General features: G+C 43.4%; 2 protein-coding genes across 2 annotated transcripts; both read right to left on the reverse strand.

Annotated features, from left to right (window-relative positions):
* Window positions 1-2,548: 2,548 nt before the first annotated feature.
* On the reverse strand, window positions 2,549-9,839 carry CLN5 (CLN5 intracellular trafficking protein). Its single transcript, XM_082434885.1, has 4 exons — window positions 9,601-9,839; window positions 6,447-6,612; window positions 5,672-5,897; window positions 2,549-3,407 (listed from the first exon to the last, which is right to left on the reverse strand). The coding sequence occupies exons 1-4, from the start codon at window positions 9,765-9,767 to the stop codon at window positions 2,896-2,898; spliced, it is 1,071 nt and encodes a 356-aa protein (XP_082291011.1). The 5' UTR covers window positions 9,768-9,839; the 3' UTR covers window positions 2,549-2,895.
* A 7,474-nt stretch (window positions 9,840-17,313) lies between these two features.
* On the reverse strand, window positions 17,314-18,716 carry LOC309647462 (Y-box-binding protein 1). Its single transcript, XM_082434897.1, has one exon. The coding sequence runs from the start codon at window positions 18,607-18,609 to the stop codon at window positions 17,647-17,649; it is 963 nt and encodes a 320-aa protein (XP_082291023.1). The 5' UTR covers window positions 18,610-18,716; the 3' UTR covers window positions 17,314-17,646.
* Between the last annotated feature and the right edge of the window lie 255 nt (window positions 18,717-18,971).

An 18,971-nucleotide genomic window follows, 5' to 3' on the forward strand; every position in this document is an offset into this window, starting at 1 on the left:
TTTGCCTATTTTCCTGTACCTACAAATGATGACACACTGTGGGTATACTTACCTAATATGGAGCCAGAATTAATAAGTTATTAATAAGATTATTCTAAAGCCCTAATATAACTTAGACTTCAACTAATGGTTTCTTGTAGAGGAAATTTTATACATTTACAACTTAACGAGAAAAACAGAAATCACATTTAAGTTAGTTATATAGAAGTTCAAAGGACTGCAAAATTTAATAAATTCCTGCCTGGCTTGTGTTTCGGTTTTCCAGCTACCATTTTAAAAGCTTTTTCCTGAATCATCTCTGCTTCAAAGCCCTACTTCAACTTGTAAGCATAGTTGATAGGTTTGATAAATTCTTAAGAAGTACCTACTTATATGAATGCTACACACTCTGTTATAGTATCCTGAGACTATATGTCAAATTCTCAGTAGAATTTCTTCACTTACCAGTATTCTTAGGAGCAGTGGAAAATCATGAATGCTTTTTTTTTTTTTGGCTGTGTTGGGTCTTCGTTTCTGTGCGAGGGCTTTCTCCAGTTGCTGCGAGTGGGGGCCACTCTTCATCGCGGTGCGCGGGCCTCTCACTGTCGCGGCCTCTCTTGTTGCGGGGCACAGGCTCCAGACGCGCAGGCTCAGTAGTTGTGGCTCACGGGCCTAGTTGCTCCGCGGCATGTGGGATCTTCCCAGACCAGGGCTCAAACCCGTGTCCCCTGCATTGGCAGGCAGATTCTCAACCACTGCGCCACCAGGGAAGCCCCATGAATGCTTTTTAATGTAACTAGTAGATTCTTGCTTTAATATTCAAGTTCCATGTACGATGTCCTCATTTGTCGTTGCCGTGGAACCAAGTTCTGTGATTGGCAGTTAATACAAACTTGGCATAGGAGTTTCTGCTTGTTACCCCAATGCAGTTCTGGAAATCCAAAACACTGTTTTTTCAGAGCAATTTTCCTGAGAATCTGTAGAGGTTGGCATTGCCCGATTTTAGCCACTAGATGGTGCTAGTGCAAAGATCCAAGTTTTCTTGTGACATTTTGAAGACAACTAGCAGGTTAAAGAGGCTAAAGTAATCCGGAATGATTGATTGGCGCTATTAACGTGAGTAGACAAGGCTAAACTGTAGGCAGTGAACGCCAGTTCTCCCTGTGCTCGAGGGTGAGACGTCCTCCGTGCAGCAGGCGTCATCATAATGGTGCAGTTCTCCTTAAGCTATCTGTGCTGAAGGGCGGGGTTTTTATTTTTAGACTGCGTTTTAGTGCCTATAGTTTTGAAGAAGACAATAATAAATTCCTAGACAAATGAAATAAAAGTAAAGTACAAGTACCCGTTGTTTTTTTTTTTAATTAGATTCAACAGAAACAAAATTAGTCCAACAAGTTGCTTTAAGAGTATCTCCTCACAGACCAGAACATATGGTGTTTGTTAGTAACTTATGGTCCAGGCACTGGTCTAAGGACCACACTTTGAGCAGCGCTGAAAAACTTGCTTGATGGTGCATCCCATTCAGTCAGCAGAACCTGGTTCAAAATGAGGCTCCATTTACCACTAGGTGGGTAGCTATGGAAAGGTCACGTAACCTTTCTAAGTCTCAATTTACTCATTTGAATCACGTAAAGAGTACCTACGCTTAGGCTTTTTATGAGAACTCAATGTACTAACCTCTTAGGAAGCACTCAAATGTGGGCAGAAACTGAATAGAATTGGTACATTTACATATTAAATACAGACTGTTTTCTCTGATCTCTGCCTCATCATTTTCCTGACTGGTATTTTTTCCATGAATAGAAACAAGGTGTTCAGTTAACAGACACTTAAAGGACCTTGAAACCTTGTTTGATGGCCCTAATGGAAGCACGGCTACTTGGAGATCCTTGACAAAAACCTGCCCTCTCTCTGGGAAGTGTACCTTCTTCCACTGCTGGCAGCTTTAGTGGGCGGCGGAGGGACTGTGTGAAGCAGTGAAGGAGTTAGTTAGAGGGTGCCTGTTCACCCAGATGATGTACCTGCAGTCAGATACTTCCATGTTCCATATGTGTGAAGAACCGCAGAAGCACTATGCTGCCAGCTCGAAGTCTAGGTGATTACTACAAAAGCAGGAAAGGTTGGCATGTAAACCACATTAGGCAAGATCAATGATGGCAGTTTGTTCTTTGATTAATCGTTATAGTTACCACTTATTGTGACCTTACTAGGCCAAACTATACATGGCTTCAATCTTTACAACAATCATGACAGATGAATCATTTTCGAGATAAGGAAACTAAGGTTTGGAAATGATAAGTTGCTTAAATCACAAAATGCCAGTTACTGGCTAGTTCTAAAATGCTAGCCAGAAACTTGTGCTCTTTATCACTGATTTTACCACATCTGGAAGCACGACCAGTCCAGCTGTGGTGTCCAAATTACTCTTTAAGGTTAAGTGAATAGAACAAAATCAAACTACTAGGACTGGCTCTAGAAGTTACAAAGGCTGGAAAGTCAGTCAAAACTATCAGAAAGTACCTAAATGAGAAAGTGTAACTACCATATCTGCAAAAACCTCCCACCATGACAATGTCACTGACAGTATTTATTTTTAAAGTTTTGGCACACGATATCCACAATTTCACATTCTGAGGAGTCCAAAGATACTGTGTATCTGATGATATAATTCTCCATATTAACAAAGCCTTGGAGATTGAAATCAAGATCACCTAATGGGTTCACTTTGGCCAACACAATCAGAGTTTTCAGCTTCTTTCCAAAAAACTTCCTGAGATATTATTATGCAGCAATTCTGCCCATGTGTATTTTACCTTTCTGTCCCAAGGAAGAAAGGTCTAAGAAATCCACACATGTAAAACCACCCCCTGAAAAACTGATGTGCTGGTAGAAAAAAAAAGCAGTAGAATTAAGGTTTTATAAACCAGAGAGTGTTCTGTTTCTGTTAGGTAAAGGGATTTCTTCATATGTTATTTTAATAAAAGGGAATTTCATAGGTAAAAACCAATATTCAAAATTATAAAACAAATAGAACTGTCTGTGTATAATCACGGCATCAAAAATTTGCAAGAGACTCAAAAGAAACTCTTTAGTTGACAAATGTGGTTTGAAAGGGTAATAAAATCTTTTTATGGCTAAAGCAAGAGTCTTGTTTCCTGCTGGCCCAAAAACAGATGTTTCATTTCCCAAGTAAGTAGGTTCTCCACTGTAAAGAAATATTCTTGTATAGTTGGTTTCTATCTTCTTGAAGTCTGCTCCAAGTTCAGCCAACTTCTTATATGTCCTTAACACAAATTTAGAACAGTCGTAGGATTCAAACCATGTCTCTGCCCCTTTTTCTGAGCTGGCTTGGACCGTCCATGTCTCATAATAAATCCCAGTTTCATTGTCCTGTTTTACCCACTTTGCCATTTTGTTAAATATGTCTCCTAGTTAAAAACAAACAAAAAAAACAAAAAACACTATGTGAACATCAAAGCTAATCATGTTAGTTTTAAGTAAAATGCTCTAACCAGATCAAGGCCATGACTACATGATTAAACAACAGTTTTTGAATTTCCAAACCTGCATCTCACAAAAGGAATCCAAGCTCAGCCAATTTCTGTTCCATTTTTCAAGGCACAAGGTATTTCTGAACTAAACATTAGATATAATAGGTGTATAAAGAGAAGTCTTACATACAGATTCTATAATCATTTAGGCTACAGTCAAAAGCTAAATTATACATGTGCCGAAGCCCTCTTTCTCTACTCCACTCAACAAATCTTGGATTCAGAGGCAAAAGAGAAAAAAGAAGCAAGGGAAAAATTGTGGAAGAGGAAAAAGTGAATGAAGCAGAGACAGTGTAAGAAGAACTGAGGAGGGTGAAGCACGAAGCTTTTCTGTGCAAAGCAAGGCATGAATGGCTGCCTGAGGAACAGCTACTTGAGAAGGAAGCACCGTGCCCCATTCACCCCGAATATCTGGTATCTCCCTTTGCTCCCTGTACTTGTGGCTACTGCTTACAACCTTTCTACCCACTACACAAATTCTTCCGGTGAATCAACTAAACTGGAAATGTTTTTGACCAAGTTCATGGATTATACAGACTCCAGGATGGCTAACACTCTCTCCTACCACCTTGTACCAGACCAGAGGACTCTCTCCAAATGTTAACAGAATACTGTACTCTGCATGGTTACAACCACATCTGGGCCTAGAACAGCATGGCCCCAACATTTCACTTTGTCACTGTGTGTGAATCTTTCTTAGGTTACTCCAACTTGAGTCCATAAAATCAGTACTTTAAGCCCTACAGAATGAACAGAGCGGCTGCTTTTATCAATTTTATGGTATTAAAATGGTGAAATAATATAAATCCTGTTTCCTTAGAGCTGGGGATACTGTTCTTAGTGTTCTTCAACTTTGAAAAGCCACTGCTTGTAATGAAGAGATAAGAATGCTTCAAAACCCTATTCTGTAATGTGAAAAAAGGTCAACAAACAGGATTAATCACAAGGCAGATGGATAACTTAAAGGATTTAAGTACCAGCATATTGCAAACTCTTCTACAGAAAATAGTGATCACTTGTTCATATGATCATACTTTGATGTCAGAAGGAAGATTTTGCAGATAATGAGGTAGGTGGGAATGGAGAAAGGAGAGATGTGAACTGGCCTGGAATGAAAGAAGGATAGCTATTTATCATACTGAGCATTGCTAAAAGAGAAATGGACTTTTATATTGTTGGATGGTTTGGGGCACATCAATTAGAAAATAGGAAGAAAAATAGAAAACAGCATGATATATAATTAAAAGATTCCCAGATTACATTTAAAAGACACCAATTCTGCAAATCAAAACCACAATGAGATATTACCTCACACCTGTCAGAATGGCCATCATCAAAAAGACACCAAATAACAAGTGTTGGTGAGGGTGTGGAGAAAAGGGAACCCTCGTGCACTATTGATGGGAATGTAAATTGGTGCAGCCACTATGGAAAACAGTATGGAGGTTCCTCAAAAAATTAAACATAGAACTACCATATGATCCAGCAATTCCACTCCTGGGCATTTATCCAAAGGAAGAGAAAACACTAACTTGAAAAGATATAAGCACCCCTAAGTTTACTGCAGCATTATTTACAATAGCCAAGACATGGAAATAACCCAAGTTTCCATCGAGGGATGAATGAATAAGGAAAATGTGGCATGTATATACAATGGAATATTATTCAGCCATAAAAAAGAATGAAATCTTGCCATTTGTGACAACATGGATGGACCTAGAGGATATTATGTTTAGTAGGTCAGACAGAGAAAGGCAAATTACCATATGATTTCATATGGTATGTAGAATCTAAAAAATAAAACAAATGAAAAAACAAAACAGACCCACAGATACAGAGAACAAACTGGTGGTCACCTCTAAAATAGAGATTTACCTCTATTATTTTATTTAGAAAGTCCAATTTAATTGTACAGCTTTATATCATTTAGTTTTATGATGAAAATAGAAAAGATAATCTGTAAATAAGGTGAAGTTTTGCATGAGTAATAGTTTGGGTCAAAGGTTAGTGATTCCAGAAGTGTATTTTATAAGTTGACCTCTGAAGAGCAGACCATTACTGAGAGGCCTCAATGAAAGTAATTTCTGTCATTTTTGGATATAGATGCAATCATCAAATGCTGCCATATTTTTGAAACTTACCTGATATGGTTGCTACTAGAACTAACGTCCCATTTTCCTTCCAGTGAATATCATCAATTCCTTCAAAAAAGCAGGCAGCTCCTTGATTACACCAGAAAGGGGCATTCATTTCAGGTCGGAGATGGGGAAATGTGCAGTTTCCAAGCTGGAAAAGTTCATACCATTCCATTGTGTAGTTCTTTTCAGTTAAAGTACTCCTGAATCCAATGGCATCGTGCATAATTTTCTGTGTAAAGATCATACATGTATCAAAGCATTTGTGAAGTAACCACTGGTTCAGGAGCCAGATGGGAGAAAGTGCGATACCACAACTGCATATAGAGTAGACCAGTTATTCCCCTTCCCTGTTGCCATTCTCACGTCGAGAAGCCTCCATGCCCCAGACTCAGGAAGGAAGTCTGTGTACCTCTCAGGTGATGAGAGGCTCAAATGGTGAGCTAACCTAGGAAAAGTGTGCAAAATAGGAACTGGACGTGAAGAAGTGATTCCCACCTGCCTTGCCCCTTGCTCTGGGCCTCCTCCTTTCTTTCTTTTCAGGATCTGGGTACAGGAATTGCATTTGGATTCATAATATTAAAATGGATTAAAGCAATTGCATTGATTATTGTCAGGATCATAAAACCTGATTTTGTTTTTGGACTACTTATTTAAAATTCGCTAAGAGGAACACCAATAAACATAATCTAAAACTAGTGACTGAATAGAGATTATTCCCTCAAATCCACTTAATCAAATCACTTAATTAACCAGCTATAAGATCAAGATGCAGCCTTACCAAGTGTCCCAGGAGGTCTCCGTATTTAAATTCCCACACTGGGGCTTGTAATCGAAAGACTTCAATGACATCATCATCCTTCATCACTGGGATAGGGGAGCCAGTGGGACAGAAAGTGTATTTAGCTTGACAGTAAGGATCTGGTTCCGGACGGAAGGAAAAGCGTCTAACAAAGAAAAAAAAATCATCAACTTAGATTCTTACAGAAATTTGGTTCTTGCACATCGTAGAATCCAGATTTTAATTTCACTGTCAATCACATTTTTAGAAAAAACACCCAAAGCTCAGCCCACAGTGTATAAATATACATTTTATATGTTATGCTGTGAACAAACTCCAATGATGTCTTTAATAGCAAATGATACATTAAAAGCACTGATAATTGCATGCTCCCTGGTTCCCTGCTCCCATTGTGAGAATTCCGAAGACAGGGACCACATGTGAAAATGTTTATAGCTCCACATCTTATTTAGTAGACAGATATTTACTGAATAAAGGAATAACTTTCAAATGATATTTAACTTCCCAAACAATCCATATGTTAAGATTATTCAAAGATAATCATAATTAAATAGAACATATTTTCTATTTTCTTAAGGATTAGCCAACATCCCCTTCAACCAATATTATTGAGGATCTACGACTATACTAGAAAGGAGGGAAACAAAACGTAAAATGCTGTTCCTCCCCTCAAGCAGCTCTGGATGGGGGCTGGTGAGACATTAAACAAGTGATGAAACGCAGCATGGTGAGTGCTTACGAAGAAATACACAAAGTCCTGAGGGTGCAAAAGAGGGAGAAATCATTTTTACCTGCCGCGGGATGGCTGGGGGTAAGGAGGCAAAGGAAGAGATGAAGGCCTGGCCTAGGTTTTTAAAATACTTTAGGAAGTCAGTACAGAAAAGGAAACAAAACACTAAATACTCTAAGACAAGCATGACACGCTGGAAGAGTCTCAAGTGGGTAAGGAAGACTGGAGTTCAGGCTTCAAGGCAGCAGCGGTGAGAGGAGAGGGAGGCAGGGACTGTCACTTCGCCCTAATTCAGGTGCACCTCGGAGACAGCGTGGGTCACTTCCAGACCACCACAATACGTCGGATGACGCTGTAAAGGGAAGGGAGTCACCCGAGCTTTTTAGTTTCCCAGTGCATCTAAAAGTTATGTTTACATCACACCATGGTCTATACAGCATGCAATAGTATTATGTCTTAAAAAAAGCAACATATTGTATGTACCTCAATTAAAAAATACTTTACTGCTAAAAAATGCTAACTACCATCTGACCACACAAGGTTGCCACAAATCTTCAGTTGGTAAAAAATGCGGTATCTGAGAAGTGCAATAAAACGAGAGGTATGTCTGGACAATGTGAAGGGCACCCTCTAGAGTGCCACAGCTGGGGAGGCTGGGCCTGGGAGGGAGATCAATTAAAGGACACCTTCCACTGGAGAGAAAGATGAAAGAGAGAAAGCAGCTGCCTCTATCTATCCTCTAAGAATCCTAGATTCCCTCAGGTTCTAGCCCAATCTATTGTTTTACAATCCTAACACATCAACAAAAATGTCAATTCTAATTTAAAGAGTTAAAATCTTGATTTAGGGAGTTCCCTGGTGGTCTAGTGGTTAGGATTCGGTGCTTGCACTGCCTTGGCCTGGGTTCAATCCCTGGTCAGGGAACTAAGATCCTGCAAGACCGGCGGTGCAGCCAAAAAAAAAAAAAAAAAAAAAAAAAATCTTTATTTAGACAAAAATATTGACAACTCTCCTAAAAGCTTACGAGTCTTGGATATACCTAACTGTTTTATAGGTGCTTACCTGGTTTAAGCAAATGGGTAACTACATATAGGTTTCACTTACCCACAGCAAAATCTATTTTAGGTCAAAGGTAATTTCAAAAGTATGATTTAAGTGTGAACTTAATAAAGTTAAAATTTTGTGATGGGGAGCAGATGAACGCATGTACTTAACACATCAAACTTGTAAAGAAACGTAAGAAGTCATAGTCAATACCTTGTCCTTAAATCAAGTAGTTTTGAATTTCCAATCTCTTCCTTGTTCTATTGAATATTAAATTTTTACTTCTTTTGAACATTTTATTAACACCTTCAAGAAAACCAGCTTCAAACTCAAATTTCTCTTTTCATGTATATAAAGCAAAACAAGGAAGTACTGCGAGCCATTTAGTGAGCAGAATACACCAATACTGTATTCAGGTTTGAAAATAGCTGGCTAGCATTTACTAGATTTAATCCCCCCAACAAACCTGAAGTAACTACTGTTCCTACTTTTTGACTCAGGACATGTGGACACTGAGATACTGAGCAACTTTCCCGAGATCACACAGCTAGTGATGGTGGAGCCTGACTTGATCCGCAGTGGTCGGAGCCCAGAACTCACTCGCGACCCCTAGGTTATCCTGTCTCCCAACTCACCATTTTGTCATCCAAAATAGTTGTGCATTTTCAAAAGCTGCTGGCCCTTCCATTGCCTGATGTTAACACCATGTTTTCTTTCTTTCTCTCTGCTTAGCCATCTCTGATAATTAGGCCATGTAAATACTCTTCTAGTTCAAAGGCTCAAATATGCTTCGCATATCTGCAGTCTCCGCGTCCTCAGCTTATGACCAGCGTCCTACCTCCAGGCTGAAGACAGTGGACAAACGAGGTCGCCAACCGAGGGGGCGAGGGGATTCCCGGGTCGCCGGACTTCTAGTGCTAAAAACGGGAAGTCCCAGGCAAACCCAGGCAAGCTGGGTAAACTGGACACTGGACGTGCAAATGTTATGCACTCAAGATAACTAATGACAGGGCATGACACGGTAATAAATGCGATATTGAAGGTCTCCCCAAACTATTCAAAGTGTCAGCGACTTGTATCCGACAGTCACGCGACGAAATAACATTACTCCTTTTTCATCCACGATTCGGGGCAGCCCTGAGTCTAGGTCACCTCGTAACTGGCTCAAGGGTCCCGGGAGGAGGTGACCCCAGGGCGGCGCGCAGCAAACAGCCGCGACTCTGCAGCTCTCTACTTCATTCAACGCCGCGCCCTCAGGGTCGCCGAGCGCCGCCCCCGCACAACTGCGCGACCGGGACACAATCCCCCCCCGCCCCCCCGCCTTTGCCCAGTGAACTTATGCCGCGCCCGCGCACTCACTTGTAGGGCACCGGCCACTGGCGCCGGGAGGGGCCGGTCGCCGCCGCCGCCGCCGCCAGCCAGAGCAGCGCGGAGGCCCAGTACCAAGGCGCGCAGACCGGAGCCGCAACCGCGCCCGCGCCCCGCCGACCCCAGGCCCCGGGACTAACTCTCCCCGCCTGCGCCATGAGGCACTTCCCGCTGCTTGCGGCGCCTCCCGCGCCCAGCCACGGCGGAGGGCCGGCGAGCCGAGCATGCGCAGAGCCACGCCCTCAAGCGAACGAGGGAGACCGTCCGCCGGCGGCTCCGCCCCCTGCCCGCCGCGCCCGGCCCGGCGACTCGGTCCCGGCCCGGCGACTCGTGACCCCCTCGGCTCCCGACGCCGCCTGGAGCACCAAGGGGCGAGGCGCAGGGTCTCCGCGCGGCCCCGTCTCCTCTCCTGCCCGGTGCCCCGAGCGCGGGCGGCCTCTGGACTTGGCCGACCCGGAAGGCGCTTTGGTCCAGCTCCCCCGCGCAGCCCAGACAGGCCGTGGGCCTTCTTTTTCTCTCTTAATGCCGAGTTCTTGTGGCCTCACGTCTCAGTTTAAAGGTCACCGCTTCTTTGGAGCTTCTGCTGACCTCCCCCCAACTACAGTCACCACAAGCAAACAGAAAGTGCAGCTTTGGTCTCTTTTGGATTCTCTAGCACCGAACTCTTACCTCATTCCTCAGGGCCCAGCCTAGGAGACAACAGACATTTGAGTGAAGGAGAATATATGGGGGAGGTGAGTGCAGTGAGGAAGACAATGATGGGGGAGTGCTGGTCCTCACCTGACTAAGCCTGTGATGACAGTGGCCACACTAACAAGTAGCTCACATCCACCCACCTCCCCCGCCTGCCCCCCCCCCCCACCATGTTCATCCTTGTTGGATCTACCGCTTCAGTTGCGAAGGAGATTCTGAATTACTCTGTCTTTTTTGACCTTCAACCACCTCAAGAAAACAATGGGATCAGCTGCCCTGCTTCTGATGAGGCACTCATGGCCTGCCCTGCTTTCATAGACAGAGGTTGACGTATGTCTATAAATAGTGCATTAGGGACTTCCCTGGTGACGCAGTGGTTAAGAATCCGCCTGCCAATGCAGGGAACGCGGGTTCAAGCCCTGGTCCGGGAAGATCCCACATGCCGTGGAGCAACTAAGCCTGTGCGCCACAACTACTGAGCCCACATGCCACAACTACTGAAGCCCGCGTGCCTAGAGCCGGTGCTCCGCAACAAGAGAAGCCACCACAATGAGAAGCCCCTCTCGCTGCAACAAGAGAAAGCCTGCGCGCAGCAACGAAGACCTAATGCGGCCAAAAATAAGTAAATAAATAGTGCATTAAAGACACTTACAATCATTTATAGTCACTTATGGTCACTTACAGTCACTCGTTTCACAAGAGGGCGGCCTGCAGGACTCAGACCAGGGCTTTCCAACGCTTTCACGTCACCCACAACATGAGTGAACCAGCATAGTATTTGTAAGTATGTTGGAATGAGCAGGGTGACTGCAATGGGCGGAGGGGACTGTTGTGAGCCGGTGGGCGGGGGGTCGTGGGTGAGGACACGGTGAGGGGTGGGAGCGTCATTGGCTTCCCCACGCCTGCCAGGCCTTCTGAGGGTCGATGAGAATTGTTCCCCTCTACGCACACACGCCTTTGCCCACTTGCTGCAGCAGGTTGGGGATTCTGGGGAGGTTCAGGCAGGGCTTCATTTTAACCCTCACTTACCCAATCATTTACATGGCTCCAACCCTAGTCCTCCTCCGTATACCACCACCCAGTTCAAAATCACCAAACCTAAGCTGGCTTCTCCAAAGACCCGCCCAAGATGAGAGGGAACCTCATCCTAGCGGTGACAGCGGACAGGTACTGCTTGATCTGAAGGGCACCTGCAGGATTCTGAGTGGGCCCACACTTGAGCATGGCTTAAAGCTAAAAGAAGCAGCTCTCGGAAGAAACATTATAGATTTTACAAATAAGGAGACCAGACACTAGAGGGCCACAGTGGAACTTTCTATCCTGCTCAGGATTTCCCAGAGCTACAAAACCAAGCTTCAGATCCACCTTGGTTAGTGGTGGGGATCTCCCCTCTTAGGTGTGCAGTCTCTCCACTCTGTGTGCAAGGAGCTCTAATGGTTAACAAAGCGTTTCCTCATATTAGCCCTGACTCAGTCTCTCGGTAGCTCCCATCTGCTCTGCTCTGGTTCTGCCTTCTGTTCTTCTTGGCTATGACCCTAGCACCCCAGGCTAAGGATGCTTCCAGACTATTGTTGCCTGATCCCTCATCATACTTGCTACTTCTCTCTAGTCTGACGTTTTTAAACTTTGAGGACCCAACAAATAGACTGAATTTTAATCCAGTTGGTTTATTTTGCAGGCTTTTCCAATTAGCCTAAGACCACAATAGGGGCACAATACTGTAGTCTAGTAAAATCAGGTTTATTAACCATTGCATCGTGAGAGGTTGCGCACAGAGGAACTGCGTGGCATCTCCCCAAGCAAAGGAAAAGATAGAGTTATAGGATTCTGAGGTAGGGTGGAGTTTAAGTGAAATTTAAGTGAGCAGTATTTTGGTAGGCTCAAAGCAAGGCTGTGTGTCAACACACAGAGTCAATGTGCAGCTTAGATGACAAAGTGGACCTGGGGTCCTATTTCCTGAGATACTACGAAGTTTAAATAGAGATGGAATTTTTGTGTCTAGAAACCCCTTATTGGGAGCTCTGCACCTGGGTTGTAAAGGTTGTAATTTGAAGCTGTTTCTCTGTGTCAAGGGGCTGAGAATCTCCAGGTAAAGGCGGGATATTTCATTCTTACTGATGTAATTTCCAACAGCAAAAACTCTCTAAGTCTTTAACTTTAGAGAACAAATTTTCTCAGTGAGTCAGAAAGCAGGAGGTGGTTATGACACTTTACAGCTCTGTTTGGGGTATGTTAATTTTGCAACTGATTTTATCAGCCTTTTATTCCAGGCTCCTGGATGGCAGGGCAGATTTTTACAGTCCAAGCTAATTTTACTTTCTCACTTATGATTAAATAAAAATTCATATTTTAAGGCAAGACAAGAAAAATTTAAATGTAAATATTTTCTCTCTCCATCTGGGCTTCCTCGCTCCCCTCTAGTGTGCACTGTGCATCTGCATTATGTGTTAACGAGACCTCTCCAGTGGCAGAAATACCTGCTCAACCATAAAGATCAATTTTTCTCCTTCTGGCACCAGCCATGTTGTAACTCCTTAGAAGATATCATTCCTTTCTCAGTCCTGTAAGAGGTCACGGTGACTCACCACTGGCCTTGTATGGGCAGACATCTTTAATGAACTTTATGTACAATGCCAATATATCATTTCCCTTAAAGATAGGGATTGGTGCAGAACAGACTGGTCAGAGGACCTGGGGAGATTCTGGGCCGCACCTAATGGAAGTTCTTAGCTTAAATACTTACATAAGACCTATTAATGTTACTGGCTATGTTAGTAAATATTCTGCCTCTTTTACAAGATTATTGTTTCTTGCATTACCAAATGTGTGATGAGCCTCAGATAAAATTAATGATGATTATGCGACTTGAAATGATTGGCCAAATGTACAGTTCCGGAAGATCAATGATTGTAATAGTGTAACTGTAGATATGGGAAGAAGCAACAAGAGGGGACCATGTCCTGGACCATAACAGACTAATAAAACAGGTGGTACAGAAGCTTTTGCCTATGGTTAACAGGGCCTAGTTTAGTAACAACACACTGAGTGGCCTACCAAGGAAATCCTTGCCTAACCTGAGGATGAGCATTCCTAGCGCCTTGGGACAAACTGGTCACGAAATGCCTCCCAGACCTTGGCTGAAATTAAGACTATTAAGGGAAGGGATTGGAAAACAAAGAATGTTGCCCACCATCCAGTTCTACAAGAATCATTTCATTAGCCACTGCAGTCCCTGACCTACAGTACACCCTAAAAGGAATTAAGGGTGAAGATCAGGGTAAGGCACTCTGTGCTCTGGGAAACAGAACTGGCCTTCAGAGAGTTAGATATTTTCAGAAGAAAAAATTTTATGAACCTGGATTCTTACATCTTCCCATACTTAGAAAAACACTAAAACCATTAACTAAGATATCTGTTCCTCGTGACTAGCAACAAACTTCTACCAAGCTGTGTGCTTGATTGCACATACCGGCTTCCCCAGAATCACATATATACTGACCTCCCCTCTTAACTCTTTAGAACAGTTCTCAGAGCTCTCTGAGAGACTGTCTCCTGGGTTATAATCCTCAGTTTGACTTGAATGAGATTTTCCATTTCTTTCTTAGACTGTTGATTAGTTTTTTCATTGACACTTATAATGCAGAGTCAATATTGTAAATCCAGTGTTAATATTATTTTAGTTACTAAAAAACATTAGTCTGAGAAGGGGTTTAACCAGGCTGCCAAAGAGATCCATGGAACATGAAGAAAGGTTAAGAGCCCTTGCCCTGGACACACTAATTTCCTGTACTAATTTTAATGCAAGAGGTTAATAGTATCTTTTTTCTTTATATTTATTTTTTGCTGTGTTGGGTCTTCGCTTCCGTGCGAGGGCTTTCTCCAGTTGCGGCAAATGGGGGCCACTCTTCATCGCGGTGCGGGGGCCTCTCACTATCGCCGCCTCTCTTGTTGCGGAGCACAGGCTCCAGATGTGCAGGCTCAGTAGTTGTGGCTCACGGGCCCAGTTGCTCTGTGGCACGTGGGATCCTTCCAGACCAGGGCTCGAACCCGTGTCCCCTGCATTAGCAGGCAGATTCTCAACCACTGCGCCACCAGGGAAGCCCCAATAGTATCTTGATGTTAATCAAATCATTAACAGCCCCCCTCCCCCAAAAGCTATGAAGCTTGGGTACACGTACCTCTTTTACAGGTGCTTAACTGGCTTAAACAAATACAATCAACTATATATCAATATATAGGCCCTATTTTCAGATTTTTGTTGGCAGTTTCACTTACCTACAGCATAACTTATTTTAGGTCAAAGATAATTTAACAGTATAAGTTAGTGTGAATTTAATAAAGTTACAAATTATATCCACTTGAAGGAATTAGTGTCACATACTTAATATGTGATACTTTAAAACAAACGACTGTGGAGCTATAGTTAACCCTCTACCCTAATCTTAAATCAAGTAATTTTTGATTTATACTCTTTTACTTGTTACATTAAATCTTTTAAGCAATTCTTTACAATCTTCTAGTTATTTATTGCCTATATTTTTACTTCTGTTGTGAACAGTTTGTTAATATTGTCAAGAAAGCCAGCTTCAGAACAAAAACGTCTCTTTGCTTTCATGTATATCAAACACAAGGAAGCAGTGCCTACCATTCAGTGAGCAGAAATACGTGATTATTAAGGTTTTGACACACTTGACATTTACTATATTTAATCCTTCCAACAGCCCTGTGAAAAAGGTGCTACTTCCCTCTTTCAGATTGCGGAAGTGTTGACACAGAGATATTAGTAACTTTCCCAACATCACTCAAGGTAGATCCCCAGCAGGCAGACACGGAACTTGCTCCAGCCACCCGGTTATCCTGCTTCTCGAGTTGACTAATACTCTCCTCCTCCTCCTTCTCCTGTTCCTCCTTATCCTCAGTTATGTGGGCGGAGACCTATGCGTTTTCATAGGCAGCTTATCTTTCCCCTGCCTGATGTTGGTACCGTGTACACTTCTTCTTTCTAAATTTAGGCATCACTGACAGTCTTAGGCTATGAAAATGTCCTTCTGGGTCAAGAGTTAGAATCAGCCTCATGGGTTTGCCATCTTCCATCCATGACTTATGACTAGCATCTATCTCCGGGCTAAGAAAGGTAGGTTTCTTCTTGAAAGTAGATGTAGTCCTTTATTTATAACACCGCACATAACAAGGGCTCAGTAAGTTTTTGTTGGAGGAAGATAGGGTAAATAATTTAAAGATCTAACAGGGGAAGTAGAGATGTAATTGATGGAGATTGTAGATTTCACCCTTTAATAATACCAGACTAAATTTCTTTCACATATCTGGTCAATATACAAGGTCATACAAAAGAAACTCGGGGAGCATCCTAGCTAAACAAGGTAAACACATTCTTTGCTGTTTCTTTCCTGTGATCGTAGAAGAAAACTAGGTTACATATATGGATATTGGACTTTCTAAAAACTTGCTACATTTGTGAAACGCAAAATATCACGAGGAGCACTGCATCCTAGCCAAGACTGCCTCCTTTCACTGCTCTTAGTTACAGCCCACACCGTATCTGGTCATCAACCTTTCCATTTTAAGTGACCTAAGAAATCATTTGTCCTTCAGCTCTGATGCAGATGAAAGGGTGCAGTGGCACTTCTCATTCAGTTTTTTCTGTCAAAAGCACCACTTCAGCTTCTGCCTTTGGAGCTGAGCAGTTAAAAAATCTACTGAACACGATGAAAAAAATTGTTTTAATTGAAATATAGTTGATTTACAATATTGTATTAGTTTCAGGTGTAGAGCAAAGTGATTCAGTTATACATATATATATATATTTCAGATTATTTTCCACTATAGGTTATTACAAGATGTTGCATATAGTTCCCTGTGCTATGCAGTAAAACCTTGTTGCTTATCTATTTTATGTATAGTAGTTTGTGTCTGTTAAGCCCATACTCCTAATTTATCCCTCTCCCCCCTTTTCCACTTTGGTAACCGTAAGTTTGTTTTCTATATCTGTGAGTCTATTTCTGTTTTGTATATAGATTCATTTGTATTATTGAAATTTTTTAAATTAAACAATTAGTGTATATAAATACTGATGTTCTCTTTTGGAATAAATTGCATGGAAGTTACTTTAGTCCAGCTAAAGGTAGAATTCCGTATTTTTTTCCCTCTTAAATTTAAAGATAATTTTGAAATGAAACATTCTGGTTAATAAAATCTGGGTTACGGCTGCCTGGCACACCTTTTCTTCCTTCCCAACACAAAGGACAATAGCTGCAGCTTCCCCTAGTCCGGATGCGCAGTTTCGTCAGGTGCGCTCTCTCTCCCGCCGGACTGGTGACCCCTGGCCAACACCGTCTCCATCAGGCTGTGCGCGAGGCCAATCTGCCGCCAGGCGGCGATCGAGTGCAGCTCGCTGCCGTCCCATCGCGCAGCAAGGCTCAGCTGTCCCACCTTCGTCCTGGCGGATGTGGGGTTTCTATGGCAGCCCTGGCAGCCCGTTTCTATGGCAGCCCATCAAACTTTGGCGGGGCTGGTGCACCTGAGGCACCAGGGCAAGGTCAGGACAGCCCGAGGGCGGGAGGAGGGTGCGCTTTCCCTCTGCGGAGTTGCGGGGCAGACGCATCCGAAGACTTTTTCCTTTCGTGCGGTTTACTTCTTTCTAATTTTGAACTGTGTTCACCTCTCCCCCTTTGTCCCCTCCACTCGGTCGCCAGCTACTGAACTGTGCTTTAGACAAAGAAAAGCGGGGCCCCTGGGAATGTTAACCATCCTAGTGTGAAGGCAGGGCTTCAGCCTAAGAGGCCCTTCCTTCATCTGCAGCAGCCTGACAGGCACCTCCACGTGGTTGCCCATGGCCAACAGCGTGTTTCTGGTTTGGTTTGGGTTTTCTTGTAGTAAAATACACATAACAAATTTTATCATCTTAAGCATTTTTTTTAAGACCTTTATTAACAGGTGCTTGCAGTTTGTTGACTTTTTTGAAAAAATCAAGCTGTAAACTTTTATTACAAATTAAAAATGAGGTTCTTAAAAATCTCAACTTGACCAGATATGAAACAATTTAAAAACCTTTAAAGGTGTATTGAGAAAAACCAGGCTTTTTTTTTTTTTTTTTAAACACGTTTGTCATTACCAAAAAGAGACGTCTTTAGGTAAAAATAATAAAAACCCCATATGCTGCATAGATAATGCAGATCGTTCTAGTTATCTGGTCAACAGGCAAAAAGCAAGCACTTAAGGTCTTCAGCTCCAATCTTTTGTTCATTTCTTATTGCTGGAATTTCGTATTCATTTCTTCTTGCTGGATGACTAAACCGGATGATGGTAGAGATGGTAAGCCGGCATTTACTCAGCCCCGCCCTGCTCAGCCTGGGGAGCAGACGAATTCTCAGCTGGTGGATCGGCTGCTTTTGTCTCTTTGCCATCTTGTGGTTTAGGGTTTTCTGGGCGTCTGCGTCGGTAATTGAAGTTGCGGCGGTACCGACGTTGAGGTGGCTGCTGACCTTGGGTCTCATCTCCTTGATTTTCCTTATCTTCTTCATTGCCGTCCTCTCTGGGCTGTCTTTGGCGAGGAGGGCCCCTGTGGAATCGTGGTCTATAACCCCGATACATATTCTGTCTCACTTGTCTACCTTGTTCTCCTGCACCCTGGTTGTCAGCACCCTCCATCACTTCTCCCTGCACAGGAGGGTTGGAATACTGTGGTCGACGCCCATAGGGTCTCCGCATGTAGTAAGGTGGGAACCTTCGCCTGCGGTAGGGCCGGCGCTGTTGGGCCTGGCCTTCAGGAGCACTCTCCGATCCCTCATTCTTTTCCCCACTCTCACTATTCTGGTAATTCTGCTGGTAATTGCGTGGAGGACCCCTGCGACGTGGATAGCGTCTATAATGGTTACGGTCTGCTGCGTATTTACTGCCTTGTACTGGAACTCCACCAGGGCCTGTAACATTTGCTGCCTCCGCACCCTCTTCTCCTTCAACAACATCAAACTCCACAGTCTCTCCATCTCCTACACTGCGAAGGTACTTCCTGGGGTTCTTCTTCTTTATGGCAGTCTGGTGTACAAATACATCTTCCTTGGTGTCATTCCTGTTAATGAAACCATATCCGTTTCTTACATTGAACCATTTTACTGTTCCCAAAACCTTCGTTGAGATGACCTTCTTGTCCCCGCCGGCAGGCGCCTCCGATGTGAGGCCACCCGGGCCGCCGCTCCCTGCGCCGCTGCCCGTCGTGCCGGGCTTGGTGTTGGCAGCGCTGAGGGCGAGGGCGGCAGGCGGCTGCTGGGTCTCGGACTCGCTGCTCATGTTTGCGGTGATGGTGACTGGGGCCGGCTGCGGCAGCTGCGGCTCCTCCCGGGATGTGATGGTAACTAGGCCGGCGGCGGCGGTGGGGCTGCTCAGCGCTCCTCTTAAGCATTTTTAAGTGTGCAATTTAGTGCCATTAAGTACATCCACAATGCTGTGCCACCATACCACTATCCATTTCCAGAACTTTTTCATCATGGCAAACTGAAACTCTGTACCCGTTTTTCATATTGTGATTTTTTTATAAATATATATATGGTCATCCTCCGGTTTCTGGCTCAAAGCACCAAAAACCCAAGGAATTTCCTAAGTGAAGTGAACTTTAAAGATGTCTTTTGTTATGTTTATAAGGTGACTTTTGG

This window comes from Balaenoptera physalus (genome assembly GCF_965194825.1).
Source record: "Balaenoptera physalus genome assembly, chromosome: 18".
Lineage (NCBI taxonomy): Eukaryota > Metazoa > Chordata > Mammalia > Artiodactyla > Balaenopteridae > Balaenoptera > Balaenoptera physalus.